We start from the raw sequence: 14,591 nt of genomic DNA, 5'->3' as shown, positions 1-14,591 counted from the left end.
CCAGACAGGTTGCTGACGTCGTCAAGCTTCGTTTGAGTCTGCGCGTCAGAAACGGAAGTGCTAAAAAACGCTAAAACTGGGCTTCATTTGTCTCAATTGAGTTCCAATGGGGTCGCTGTGTCCATTTCTTTTACTGTCTATGGGTAAATCAGAAAGTTACTTTATTTAGAGGACTTTTAATGCATTACGTTAAGAAATATGTTGTAATGAATACATACAATGTCATGGGATTGTATTATTATTATATATATATATATATATATATATATATATATATATATATATATATATATATATATATATATATATATATATATATATATATATATATATATATATATAATCTTTACCGTCACCTAGTTATAAAACAAAATCTGCATTCTAGTTATAAAATCATTCTTGTCATGTGAGATAGACATTGCGGCTGGAGCATATTGCTTACTGGAGCAATAAATTATGTAAAAAAAAAATCGTCTACAACAGCATAAATAGGCTATCTAGTAAATACAATTAATTCACAATTGTATTACATAGTAATTACCCAATGAAAAAAAAGCAAACACATATACAAAGTGAAATCTTTGTAAGGTGCATGAAAAAGAATATTAGTAAATTTGGTAACACTTTAGAATAATGGTCCATTAGTTGATGTTAGTTAATTTATTCATTAACATGACCAAAAAATTAACAATACTTTTTTAACTGTATTTATTAATATTTGTTAACGTTAGTTAATGAAAATACAGTTATTCATTGTTAGTTCATGCTAATTCACAGTGCATTAACTAATGTTAACAAGCACAACTTTTGATTTGAATAATGCATTAGTAAATGTTGAAATTAACATCAACTAAGATTAATAAATGCTGTGGAAGGATTGTTCTTGCTTAGATCATGTTAACTAAAGTAGTTAACTAACATTAACTAATGGACCATTATTCTAAAGTGTTACCGTAACTTATTAATATTTTAATTAACATATTCTTATATTTAAGATTCTTTATTGTTCATGTTCTTAATTATATCATAGTTCTATGTTAGTTTTATATTTTATATTTTTTAATATAGTTATTCTTCTTCTTCTTCTGAAATAAATAATTGTAATAAATTTTGATAATTTTTGGAACAATATCACTACTTTCCTTAGTCTCGACGAGGCGAATTTCATAGATAGAAGTTTACGTATAAACACACAACTAAATAATTTTTCACATTTTTAATATAATTTGACATTAAATTAATCACACTAAAAAAGCAATATAACACAAATAAAACAAAAATAACACAAATACTGTATTTTTCATTTTATTTATTTATTAATATTTTTACACGTGTACTCAAACTATACCAAAAGGAATTTCAAGCAGTCATAAAAAGTGTATTTTTAGTAAGATGCATTACATAGTAATAATAATAATAATAATAATTTATTGTTTTATTACTTTTTTCTCTGTTATTTCTATACATTTTTGTTTTATATTTAATTTTTATTTTTATTTTTTGTTGTTGTAAAAGTAAAACACTCGAAAGGCAGGCTGGGAACTGTAGTTTTGCACAACACAGTTTACGGGGCGTATACCCCGGATGCGAATGTTGACGTCCTTCTATGATCTGTCCTAAGACGGGTGATCGTCATCATTCACTCGGCGATCGTGAGAGACAGACGTCTAGCTCTTTGTATCACACCTGCCGTAAAATCACTATTAAACGGAATATTTTTTATTTGTCGGAATCGGACAGCTGAATGGACCTTTTAGTCACTCATGGATGATCGAAGAACAGATTTAAGATGGTCTTTCCGCTGGTTTCAGCAGCGTTTCTGCCTCAGTAACATATGTTCAGTAACGTTAGTGTCAAACTGTCATCGACGGGTTAATGTTAGCCGGTGAGCTAAACAACAAAGCATGACGGGTTAATAAATCGTGTTGTTTCTTCATCATATCGTCTTGACAACAACATTTCGCTGGATATTTTATTCTTGAATAACGCCGCAGCATTTTCTACATGATTTAAACTTGTTTTTAGTATCACGAAGATGGCACTGGAACACGCATACTATTTATCTGATTGCTATCAGTTTTAATCGGGTCTCCTTCTTTCTCGGGATGTAAACTGCTGATCGTGTCACCCATGGTGATGGTTGCTATTAGAGGCGAAGCATCTTTCCTCATGGCCCCATCTGGAGCTCCTCTTGAGCCTGTCTCTGCTGGGGATCTACAGTGATGTAGTTGTGTTGTTGTTTTGTAGGTGATGAGAGTAGCATGCAGACGTGTCACATGGGTGCCTGCGTGTTATAAAGGTGACAGGCAGGTGAGACAACAGCAGTTGGCTGTGTAATACTAACTACAGGACTTTCTTGATAGTTCTTTCTTCATTAGTCATTTGTAATAGACACTAAAACTCGAAGCATCTCAGAAATGCAAGAGCTGCATTTATCCAAGTGAGACGTTCAGATATAAACAGGAACTGTAAAGTTATTGAGCTAGAACAGTGAATGTATTCAAATGCTGTGGGTGTTACTAAATCTTCCCTGCATTAAGTTTTTTTTACATTAAATTTGAAAATGATGGACTGGAGGTGGAGCAACTCTAACTTGGTGCTAAATACACACATCTAAGATAGGAAAAGTTGACTCAGACACCTGCCTAAGGTGTCTTCATCTACGTGAAGTTCATTGTGAAATCAGTGGATTTGAGCCATGTGGATGCTTCATTCTGCAACAATGTTGCCTGCTTTTTTGCTGCTGTTTCTTATGAGAACCTCCATCAGTTTGTCGGAAACCATGAGTAGAGATGAGAAGAATAAACTGAGGTATGGGTCTGTGTGAGGAAATGCAAAATGATGACTTGCCTACTGTATGATTCAGAAAGTTTTCCTTTATCTGACAAATGCCTTTGCTTCTCAGGAACCAAGTGGTGGAAATGTTTGACCACGCCTATCAAAACTACATGGTATGTACATAGTGACTGATAACGTTCTTTGTTAACAGTTGGGTACAAGGAAATGTTAATGCTAATGTTCCAGTCTCTTATTGTCTTAGGCTGCATTAATTTGTGCATAAATACACTAAAAAAGGTAATAATGTGAACTTATATTATAAACTTAAAACAAACGGTTTCTACTTTAACATTTATTTAATTTTTTTAATATTATTGTGGTGGAAAAGCAGAATTTTCAGCAACCATTACTCCAGTCTTCAGCGTTACGAATCATTCTAATATGCTGATTTGCTCTTCTAGAAACATTTCTTCTGTTATCAGTGTTAAACAGTTATGCTGCCTAATATTTCTGGGGGACTGTGATACTAAAGAAATCTTTTCTAACATAATAAATATTTTACTGTCACTTTTGATAAATTGAATGCATCCTTGATGAATAAAAGTATTAATATCTTTTAAAAAAATCTTACAATCAAATTTTAAACTAACAAAAAAATCTTTACACAAATAAGTTCTGAGTAGGAAAAATTATGTACCATAGGTTTAGGGATTGGTTTATTTCTAGTTGTATGTAATAATGCATTATGCAAGATTTATTGCTACTAGTAAACTAGTAATTACTGTAAATTAACAGTAACACTGTATCCAGATTTTACTGCATTTCTTTCTTCAATGAAACACAAAAAAGCCACACACAAAAAAATTCTGCTCCATAAAATGAAAGACAGTCAAGTGTTGTTTTGGACTCTACTGACTTTCATTGTACGGACAAAAACAGTTGAAATGTTCTTTTAAATATCTTCAAGTTCCACAGAATAAATGAAGTCATATCAATTTGGACATTAATGTGAGTAAATGAAGCCAGATCCCATTAATATCACTGGTTTGCAAATAAATGTTCTTAAACAGTGAAAAATACTTCCCAGAAGCCTCTGTTATGCCCAGAAAAGTGTCTAAGCAGATTAGAAACATAAGATGTATGAAACTAAAATGCAAAAACCTGCAGTTTGACAAAAAACCTGCACGGAAAGGATGGCGAGGATAGGGGAGGTAGATTAATGTTTGAGAGAACAGCAAAATAATAATTAAAATCTGCCTGATTTGGTCACATTTCATCTCCGTTTTGACAGGACCATGCCTACCCCGCAGATGAGCTGATGCCTTTGACTTGCCGTGGGAGAGTACGTGGACTAGAGCCCAGTCGAGGGGATATAGATGATGCCCTGGGGAAGTAAGTCTGTTGGAGAGAAAATAAAGATGGAGAGGAGTAGAAATTTATTTTTATTTAGTTCTTTTCAAAGAAAGACAGAGATGAAAACATGTTTTCCTGTTCCTTCAGGTTCTCCCTCACTCTCATTGACACTCTTGACACTCTTGCAGTGAGTAACATCTCAAACAGAATCTGGAACTGCATACAAACACTCATATGTTAAGTCAAACCCATGTTTGTTTGCTCATGACGTGCTCTGACATCTCACAGTTGTTAAATAAGACGGTGGAGTTTGAGGAGGCGGTGAGGAGAGTGGTGGCGGATGTACGGTTGGATAATGACATCGTGGTGTCCGTATTTGAGACCAACATCCGGGTGCTGGGGTGAGTAAGGCATCTGTCAGAGTTTCAAAATGGGCTGACAGAGTAAAAGACTACATTTTTAAATTGCGGTCATTTAAACCTTTACTGTTCTCCACAGTGGACTACTGGGAGGCCATTCCATGGCTGTCATGTTGAAAGAAAGTGGCCAAATGGTCTGGTATCAGGACGAGCTGCTGCACATGGCCAAAGATCTTGGACTCAGACTGCTGCCTGCATTTAACACCAGCAGTGGCTTGCCTTACCCTAGAGTGAGCAATTACACATGTACATGCATTGCATATACAATATGAATGATCAAAAACCCTCACTGGAATGGAAATATGCCCCTCTTCAAGTCTTTTTAGACATGTTTTGGTCTTTTTTAGAGCATTAATTCTCTTGTTTTGAATCTCTTTTGAATCTGCTGTTCTGATCGCAGCAGTGCTTTGTTGAAGTCTGCCGTAGGGAAATGAACTGTGTGACTTCCAGCGATGGCTGCACAGTCTCATCATCAGCATGACCACTCCTTTCCCAGTTGTTGTTAGTTCAATATACAGACATATAGTTTTGCTGTGTACTCACAGAACACTCAAAGAAACTTATTGCAGACATGTCTGGAATACCTGATTCTACGTTGATGCATATCTGCCACAAATTTATTCTTTTTTTCACTCAGTCATGGTGTAAAAACAAGATATGTAATTTTAACAACATATTTTCTTGTTAAAACAACATAATTTTTCGTAATAAATGATTTCTCGTTAAAACGTCATCTTTTCTTGTTAAAACGAGATATGTTGTTAAAACCATATAGTTATCTTGTTAAAAGATGAGATAATTTGGAACGACATCTTTTCTCGTAAAACGAGAGATGTCGTTAAAACTATATCATTATCTCATTAAAAGATGAGATAATATGGGACACATCTTTTCTTATAAAAACAAGATGTTATGTCGTTAAAACTTTAGAATTATCTCGGTAGAGGGACATCTTTTCTCATTAAAACGACATATTTTCTCATAATAACAACATTGTCATAAAAACAATGTTTTCCCATTATTATAGATAGAATATGATTTTTAAAAAAAAATAAAAATAGCTTATAGTTTATAATAATATATATATTTCTACTTGAAATAAAAGCTGTTTGTTTTTAATTTTCTGTTTATTAAAAGGTCCTGAAAAATGTAGAAATGACAGTTTTCATGAAAACAGGCATCTAAATATTTTCAGCATAAAAAAGAAAAATGTTTCTTAAGCACCAAAATGATAATGTGACATTTAAGATAGAAATAATGACCTTTACAGGAATAAATTACATTTATAAAAAGAAATTAAAAATCATAATAATATTTTACAGTATTTAGTTTATCCTGTATTTTTGATACCTAAAATTTTTGATCCTTTATTTACAGGTGAACCTGCGTTATGGAGTCCGTGGACCTGAGACCCGTACAGGCACTGAAACGGACACCTGCACTGCCTGTGCTGGGACAATCATTCTAGAATTTGCAGCCTTGAGCCGCTTTACTGGGGACCCCACATTTGAGGTAAAATAGCCTAATGTTTGAAATGTGAACAAATGTCATAGTTTTGTTGAGTTTCTCAAATAACATTCAGAAATTTGTCCTATTTTAGGGTTTAAAGAAATGTTTTGTATAATCCATGTTGACTAGAGAACTTAAGGTCACCAAGCTAGTAGAAATACTGTGGTGTGATTGTTTTGTAACAAACTAACAATGAAACACTGACGTCATTTCAGCCTGATGTATTGATTCTTGGAATGTTTGTACACATTCTGTCTACAAAATTATAGCATAGATCCCTTATGACATAACTGTACCGTCTGTACGACAAAGACAACATTGGCGTGACTCTTTGTGAACTGTGAAAAGTATTATGAGGTCAGGAATGCTGTGAAAGAGACTTACAATGACTAAATCTATTGAAGTATTTTGGGTGTTGTTGTACTGTTTACAGGCTCATGCGAGAAGAGCTCTTGACTTCCTTTGGGAAAAGAGACAGAGGAACAGTAATCTGGTGGGAACAACCATCAATATCCACTCGGGAGAGTGGGTCCGCAGGGGTGAGACTGAATCACACCCTACAACCCATCCAAGACATGAAACAAATGTACTTATATACGGACTAATTAGGGAAACGTCAAGTCTGAATCATGGTGTTTTTTGTAATTGTTCTCTTAACAGACAGCGGAGTTGGGGCAGGCATAGATTCCTATTATGAGTACTTAATGAAGGCTTATATACTACTTGGGGATGATCAATATCTGCAGCGCTTTAACACTGTGAGTATCAGTCATTCTTTTGTTAAAGGTCACGTTTTTCGTGTTTTTTTGAAGCTTTGATTGTGTTTACAGTGTGCAATATAACATGTGTTCATGTATCGTGTGTAAAAAAAACTGTATTTTTCACACAATTCACTTATCTGTATTTTAGTAGGCTGGAGTACAGTAGGTTGTGTCTTTTAACATTATAACAAAAAATTATAACATTTCATAATAGTTTATTATTAATATTTTTAATAATGAATTATTTATTTTAGTAGGCTGGGGTAGTTTGTATAATTTACTGTTTTTAATTATTATTTTTATATATATTTTAGACATTATATTAATATTATTACTATTGTATTTATTTTATAATAGATTATTATTCAAAACAAAAGCCCTGGTCTGGAATGTGGAGTTATATCTTGTTGCCCAAAGCTGTTGGATCCAAAACATTTTTTGCTTTTTCTAGTGTGACTCTCATTTTATTTTTTTCTGCTATGATATAGCAGGTTTCTTTATCTCGTCTGTATTCATGAATTGTGTTTGCTTGGCATGTATTTCAGCACTATGCATCCATTATGAAGTATATTAGCCAACCTCCTCTGCTACTGGACGTCCACATCCACAAACCCCTGCTGCCAGCTCGCACCTGGATGGACTCATTGCTTGCTTTTTTCCCTGGATTGCAGGTGAGTAATCAGTCATCAGTCTTGTTTTCATTCAGTCATGAAAATCCAAACGTAGGAGCTCTGCTCCTTTCTGCTCATTGCAGGTGTTAAAGGGGGATATCCGGCCGGCCATAGAGACGCATGAAATGCTTTATCAAGTTACCAAGAAACACAACTTCCTCCCTGAGGTAGATCCTCTTTTCTGCTGTGTGTCTTTTCGATTTCGTCAATATCTGTGGTTTACAAACTCTTCTTGACTTTGGCCCACTCCCTCACGTACTGTCTCGCCAGGCCTTCACCACTGATTTCAGGGTTCACTGGGCTCAGCACCCCCTCCGGCCAGAGTTTGCAGAAAGCACCTACTTCCTCTACAAGGTACAGAGGTGTCACTGAGTTCTAAACTAAATCTCAATGCAACATCTCCTTCACTCACATCATTTTCCTTCACATCAGCCTGCAAATGTGACCTCCTTCACGCTGCACTGCTCCTGCTGTAGTGCACTCGACCATGTACTTTAATGTTGTTAACCACTGAGACAATACAAATGATTCATTTCCTCTGAAGGCAACCAAAGATCCATATTACCTGGAGGTGGGCCGCACCATACTGGAGAACCTGAACCGGTACGCTCGGGTTCCCTGTGGCTTCGCTGCTATGAAGGATGTGAGGACAGGGAGTCACGAGGACCGGTAAGAGCAGGAGTTTGTGGGTAGCTAAAGAGGATGTTGGTTTATATGAAACATTTTTATACAAATAGTTTGAGAAGATTTTGTGAAGGGCTTGTTTATGAGTAAAGAGTGGGCGATAGGTTGTCTCATGGCATTTTTATTTCTCTTCATCAGCATGGACTCGTTTTTCCTGGCGGAGATGTTTAAGTACCTGTTCCTGTTGTTTGCTGAGGAGGAGGATTTGCCTTTCAATGTAGAGGACTACATCTTTACCACAGAAGCTCATCTGTTGCCTCTTTCCCTCTCCACCGCTTCAAACTCACAGGCGCCCCCTTTGGTAAACAATACGGTACTGCACATACACGCCAAATCAGTTTTTACTGTTTGTGTATATCTTTATGTTTATCAAATGTTGATATACTATCTCTCTGTCACCCCAGGCTGGAGAAGAGCTTGATGACTCCAATTTTGAGTGGACTTGCCCTAACACCCGCCTACTCTTTCCTGATCCTGCCTTCCCACGCAATCTCCGCGATCCAGTCAGGAGCGCGCTGGATAAGAGTTGTCCTCACCCAACCACTCATCGGTGAGAAAGTGATATTACCAGCTGGTCTATGTTTAAATAGCATTTTACATCATTTTATATTATAGAAATGGGATATATAATTAGCATCACATATAGTTACAGCTATAATATCAGATGCAAAACAGGTGCTCAGGTAATAAAAGGACATTTTTAAGAAGCTATTTAATGTTTTCTTTTCATCTGTCTTGTGCAGAGAACCTGGTATGGGACGTCCTCCTCTTAGGGCTCAAGACTTCATGGTCAATAACCCTGAACATCTGGAGCTGCTGAGGCGAATGGGTGTCAGTCTCATCCATTTGAAGGATGGCAGAGTGCAACTCATTCAACATGCCACCCAGGTACCATGCAGAGCCAGCAAACCTGTGTTGATCTTTTTAACACTATTTTATTCTTATTAAAGCAATAATAGTTATAAACACAAATTATATTTTATTATATTCCAAATAAGAAAGGAAGTATACTATTTAAGTTGTCTGTAGATTCAAGCAAAATGTTCCTTTCTTCCTCACTGTAGGCGGTGAGCGCAGTCGCTGCAGAGGACGGCATGCGTTTCATGCAGGAAATGATGGAGCTGTCCAGCCAACAGCAGAAAGAGCAGCTTCCTCCACGAGCTGTTCAGATTGTTTCGCACCCCTTTTTTGGTAGAGTGGTTTTGACCGCAGGCCCTGCGCAGTTTGGAATGGATCTTTCCAAAAGCAGTTCTGGAGTGAGTATGATTAGCTCTGACCTTTTATTATGAGCTTTCACACTTTTGGCTATTTATGTGTTGTACTTGGTTTGTTCTTGCTACAGGGTATACTTTTTTTTTTGTCATGCTATACTGTGTATTTTCCTTCTCCCTTAGGTGCGTGGGTTCGTAACTGTAGCGGAGCCCTATAACGGCTGTTCTGAGTTGAGTAACGGTGAAATTGTAGCAGGCCGCATCGCTCTGCTGCAAAGAGGCCAGTGCATGTTTGCAGAAAAAGCCAGGCACATTCAGAAAGCTGGGGCCATTGGAGGCATTGTCATAGGTGAGATATGTTTTATGAGGAGTCAAGTCACTTAGATCAGGAGTTTTCAGTTCTTTTGATACCAGTGTCCCCTAAATAGAATGATTTCCTCACAAAGAACTCCCCCCTAAATAAACTTAGATAGGTGGGTTATATATTGTTACTGAAACCCAAGCAAATTCTTAAAATATTATCTGGAAAATATTTAGTTTTCTCTTCTCATATTTTCCAATGACCCACGTAAAACCCTTTTGTGGGCCCCTGGGGCCTCTTGGACCCCTGATGTAGTTGATGGACTACAATATATATGATCATGGCTGTTTTATTTTATTGCCATTTTAGTGCCTTTGTACCAGTGCTATTTTAGTGTTATTTATTTTCCATTAAAATATTTATTTTATTTTTTGTATTTTGAGTTTTCATCGTAGTCTTAGTAATTTTATGTAATTTTTATTAGTTTTTTTATTATTTCAGAATAGTTTTAATATATTTTTATTTTAGCACTTACATTTTTTATTTTAGTTAATTGCCAAAACAACATTCATTATTTTTTTTTAATTAAGTATAAGATTTATTTTTATTCAAATTTTCAATGAGCAAAAATGATTACTTTAAATGGTTTTAGTTAACAATATAAACAATGTTTTCTACAGAATCAATCAGTCTTCATATTATTCTCTTTGTCGTTTCTGTTTAGATGACAATGAGGGCAGCAGCAGTGACACGGCTCCTTTGTTCCAAATGGCGGGAGATGGGCGGAACACTGATGATGTCACTTTACCACTTCTTTTCCTGTTCCACAAAGAGGGTAACATCCTGCTGGAGGCTCTAAAGGAGAACAGGGAGGTGGAGGTGCTGCTCAGTGATAAAGCTAGAGACAGAGGTGAGACACTTTCTAAAACAGACTGAAGACATGAATATGAAAAAAATGTTAATATGTGAGGAAGGTGGTACACGTCATCTACTTTCTTTCCTTTCTAATTATTCTTCCTTTATTACTCTTTCCCTCTGTGTTTGTATCTCTTTTCTCTTTCAACTACTCTTTTCCCCTCACCTTCTTGGATGAGCAGAATCCATATTTAAAGGGAAAGCCCTCCCGGGCACCCTGTTGGATGGCAGTAAGTACCCCTCCTCTATGGGTTTCCCTTCATGCATCAAACCCACTTGTTTTTAATGAGTCATGTTCCAAAGATTATATTTGCTAGTTGAATGAAAATAAATGCCATCACCTAGTAGGAAATTCTGAATATTCTTAAGGCACTCCGTTGGAGGCATGTCAGCAAGATAATAGATGCGGTGGTAAAATTTTAAACTAGTTAAGGATCTGTTTACACCTGGTATCAATATGTGTTTTTGTCAATCAGATCTCAAGTGGAAAACATTAAATAGATGCATAGATGGAGTCTAAAACATTTTGAACTTGTTCACTTTTGACCACTTTCCAGTGGTAGTTAAAAAAAACCATTCAACCAGATTTCTTTCATAGCTTAGACTTATGTGGTAGAATGTGTTCGAACAGCCTCAAGGGACCATCTACTTTCTGCCCAATGATCTAACACGTAAGTACTATGGGACGGGTTTTGAGAAAGTGCACCAAAATAATTCACTCCAGCTTGATTACAATTGGAATTGACATTACCATTTGCTTCCTTTCCCGCTGACTTATAAGCAGCGTATTACTTCCTTAATTCAGTCGTATTTGTGCGCCATACTCTGCACTTCCACAAAATAACCGTGTGATGAAATGAGAGGGGAGGGTCTGGACAAAATCCAAACACAAGTGATGTATTTAAACACATAACAACCAGGTGTAAATGGTAATGTGTCTCGGCAGATCACTTGTGTGTATGGCGTTATTTTAATGACAAATGTCGAAATTGCATTATTGTAACGCGAAAGCACATTTAAGCTCATCTTAATACCAGGTGTAAATGGTGTTTAAAACCAATAGTCGTGTATAACAGAATATTTAACAATATATTCAATGAAGAAAAACAAAAGCAACAAGTTTTCTGGCAAATATAATTGCTCTAATGTGAATTACATACACCTAAACTGAAAATGCACATTTTTAAGCAGTTATGCTTGTTTTTATAAAAACATATATTTGTATCAAGTAACTACATAAGAATGGGAACCCATGGCAAATTACTTTTCTGTGTTTTGACATTAAGGCTGTAGCACTTGCACACCGAGAGTTTATGGAGTCATTTTAGTGCAACTTCTGGATGACAAAATTTTGTCATCATTCTCCACACCTCATGTGGCCTACAGGTGTTGTTTGTGATGTATAATTGATATCAATTAGATTCCTTGTAGTTCATTCAACTGACTTCTTTTTTTAAGGTACAGATGGAGCAGAAGAAGGGGACTGCTCCACAGAGGAGAAAGACAACACTTCTCCTGCCTCTTCAGAACCTGTCGACCAATCACAAGTAACTACTCAGGAACAGACAACAGATGACTCAGTTGTAGGACAAGAGTCAGTTCAGCCAGTGGGGGGACTTGGCAGTTACGCCTCCGTGGATGAAGGGGAGGAGCCTGCGGCGGACGGAGACTCCAGCAGCCAATCAGTGGATTCGCTGATGGCTGATTGGCAGGAGGACTTGGAAGCGTTTAAACAGATGGAGAAGGATGAACTTTGACAATCCCCTCCATCTTAGACTCCGCTAAGTTGTCCCAGCCGTAGCACAGACTGAGAAATCGGTTCTGTCCAACAGGGTCAGTACATCAGACAGGCGTGATTAAGAACTCTGACTCGAATAGCTCATTTTCTATGGCCAGTTCTCAGGGGCTTTTCTTTTCCGATTCACATCTTTCCTGTTTTCTTCTTCAACTGAACACTGAAAAACTGTTATTGCAGATCTCACCCACACATTACCACTTGTCTCTTTCTCTACATGCCTAGGGTGCACAATCAGTCCTGTTTTTGTCTTCCTTCTAACTAATGGATTCCCTGATTATTGAAGCGCAGGCTTTAATCATCTGTGCTGATTAATCGCCTGAAGGACTGATTACTTTAATGGCTGGTTTAACCGTGACGAGTTGCCTTTTTGCAATAGGATTCATCCTCGGTTCTTGTCTCAGTTTGCAAGGTCTGAAAAAAGAAAATATGAAGAACTTTATGGAATGATATATGTGTATGTTGGAGTGTTTGTATGTATGTTTATTGTTTTGATTAGTAAGTGAATCAGCCTGGGAGCCAAACAAACATCTGCAGATCAAAAATGCTTCTTCCAGTTTTCTGCATTAAGTATTTAATGATCTTACACATTCAGTCCAGCTAATATGACTTTATAATGAGGTCAATGTTTTCGAAGAAAAGCATTAAAGGACCATGGATGGCAACTTTGCATGTCAGTGAGAAACAGACTAGTTTCCAAGGATCAAGGAGACGTGCAAAGCATCTCGAAGGATCCGCCAGGGGGCGCCATTGCTCCATTGCGCCCAGTAGCTAATTAATTGACTGGGAAACCATGCCAGAGGGCGTGAAATGTGATGAGCTCAATAAAATTAATGGAAAACTTTATGCTTTCTTTTTTATTGGATAGGCTGTCTATCATGTGAAATATTTATGGGGGGAAGGGGGAACTTGATTACATTTTAGCATTATGAACTTGTGCATGTGATAAATTAGTTTTCCTCCTTTTAAAGCAGCAGTAAGGCTATTGCCTCCAGGGGTGTAGCACCAAATGTTGGGCCCCAGTCACACAACCAAGGGGATGGGCTCCTCACAACACAACACAACATCATTGTAACCCCCTGTTACTCAGTTCCACCATTACACCCTGTGTAAGTGATACAGTAAAACCACACATCCTATATATATTAGGCTACCCCTTTATTCCCCCTGAAAACATTTAATTGCAGAGTTTACCATAGAGCCATGAATATTTATAAGTAAAATAATTTCTTGGCATAAGCAATTTACAATATTGGAAAGCTCTTTTTCAAGACATGCTACTGGGGGTGATAAGTGGAAAATGTTTCGGTTAATTTGACTAGTTCCTCCACTCCTAGCCATGTGGTTGTTTTGCCACACAGGCTTGAGCAAGATGACTGCAGTTCTTCAAGCAAATCAGGAGCAAAAATGTAAGAAAGAAGTTTGATGTGCTTGGCGGGAGTGGATTGGGGTGGTACAAGACATCGTCTTAAAAGAGTATACTGCACTTTAATTAGGTCATCAATTGATTATTGCAGAATAATATATGGCTCAGCATCAACCTCATTATTAACTAAGATAGAGGTGATTCTAAAAAATATATATAAGATATATTAATAGAAGTACTGTAAAGTTTGTACTGAATATGCCAACTGAGAATTATAGCTGAATTTTTTTATGGGTCCCTGCTCATGTAGGATTGGAAAGAAATGAGGAGGTGGATAAGATAGTGAAACAGGCTCTTAAGAATACAAATACTGACATACCCTTAAGTAAATCAGAAATTAAAGGTTAAAGTAAAGTAACTGTCTGAAAGATTTGGCGAGAGAGATGGGATCAAGGAGACAAAGGGCTGCGTTTGTATAATCGGTCATGTAAGAACTACTTATGGTAATAGAAAGAATGATACAGTTATATGTCAATTGAGGATTGGACACTCTACTCTTAATAAATCACTCCAGATGATAGGAAAACACAAATCCGGTCACTGTATTCAGTGTGGCCTTTCAGACACTGTAGAGCATGTGCTGATTAACTGTAGGGCATATGAAATGGAAAGAGTCCAGCTAAAAGAGGAAGTAGAGATCTGCTGGCACATGGCATTACAGAATGTGTGAAACAGTTCTCATAAAGGTTACAAAGCTCTTATAAATTTCCTGAAAATAAAGTTATATAACAAAATGTACGTAGCATTATATATGTTTAATTTGCCTTG

The 14,591-nt window shown here is 36.7% G+C and overlaps 1 protein-coding gene across 3 annotated transcripts; it reads left to right on the top strand.

Annotated features, from left to right (window-relative positions):
- Positions 1-1,616: 1,616 nt before the first annotated feature.
- Positions 1,617-13,241, top strand: LOC127963887 (ER degradation-enhancing alpha-mannosidase-like protein 3). 3 transcript variants are annotated; one of them, XM_052563977.1, is made up of 21 exons: positions 1,617-2,811; positions 2,906-2,951; positions 4,070-4,170; positions 4,279-4,318; positions 4,420-4,532; positions 4,630-4,780; positions 5,928-6,062; positions 6,493-6,598; positions 6,720-6,817; positions 7,366-7,491; positions 7,575-7,658; positions 7,762-7,845; positions 8,036-8,160; positions 8,314-8,476; positions 8,580-8,725; positions 8,919-9,063; positions 9,240-9,431; positions 9,570-9,735; positions 10,412-10,597; positions 10,785-10,832; positions 12,061-13,241. In XM_052563977.1, the coding sequence occupies exons 1-21, from the start codon at positions 2,699-2,701 to the stop codon at positions 12,357-12,359; spliced, it is 2,667 nt and encodes an 888-aa protein (XP_052419937.1). In that variant the 5' UTR covers positions 1,617-2,698; the 3' UTR covers positions 12,360-13,241. The 3 variants fall into 3 exon arrangements, with proteins under 3 accessions (XP_052419937.1, XP_052419936.1, XP_052419938.1); XM_052563976.1 differs by having other exon boundaries at positions 8,314-8,488; XM_052563978.1 differs by lacking the exon at positions 10,785-10,832 and having other exon boundaries at positions 1,619-2,811; positions 8,314-8,488.
- Positions 13,242-14,591: the final 1,350 nt, after the last annotated feature.

Source organism: Carassius gibelio, chromosome B8 (genome assembly GCF_023724105.1).
Source record: "Carassius gibelio isolate Cgi1373 ecotype wild population from Czech Republic chromosome B8, carGib1.2-hapl.c, whole genome shotgun sequence".
NCBI classification, from domain to species: domain Eukaryota; kingdom Metazoa; phylum Chordata; class Actinopteri; order Cypriniformes; family Cyprinidae; genus Carassius; species Carassius gibelio.
The sequence above is the reverse complement of the archived record's forward strand: the minus strand, read 5'-3'. Positions and strand labels throughout refer to the sequence as shown.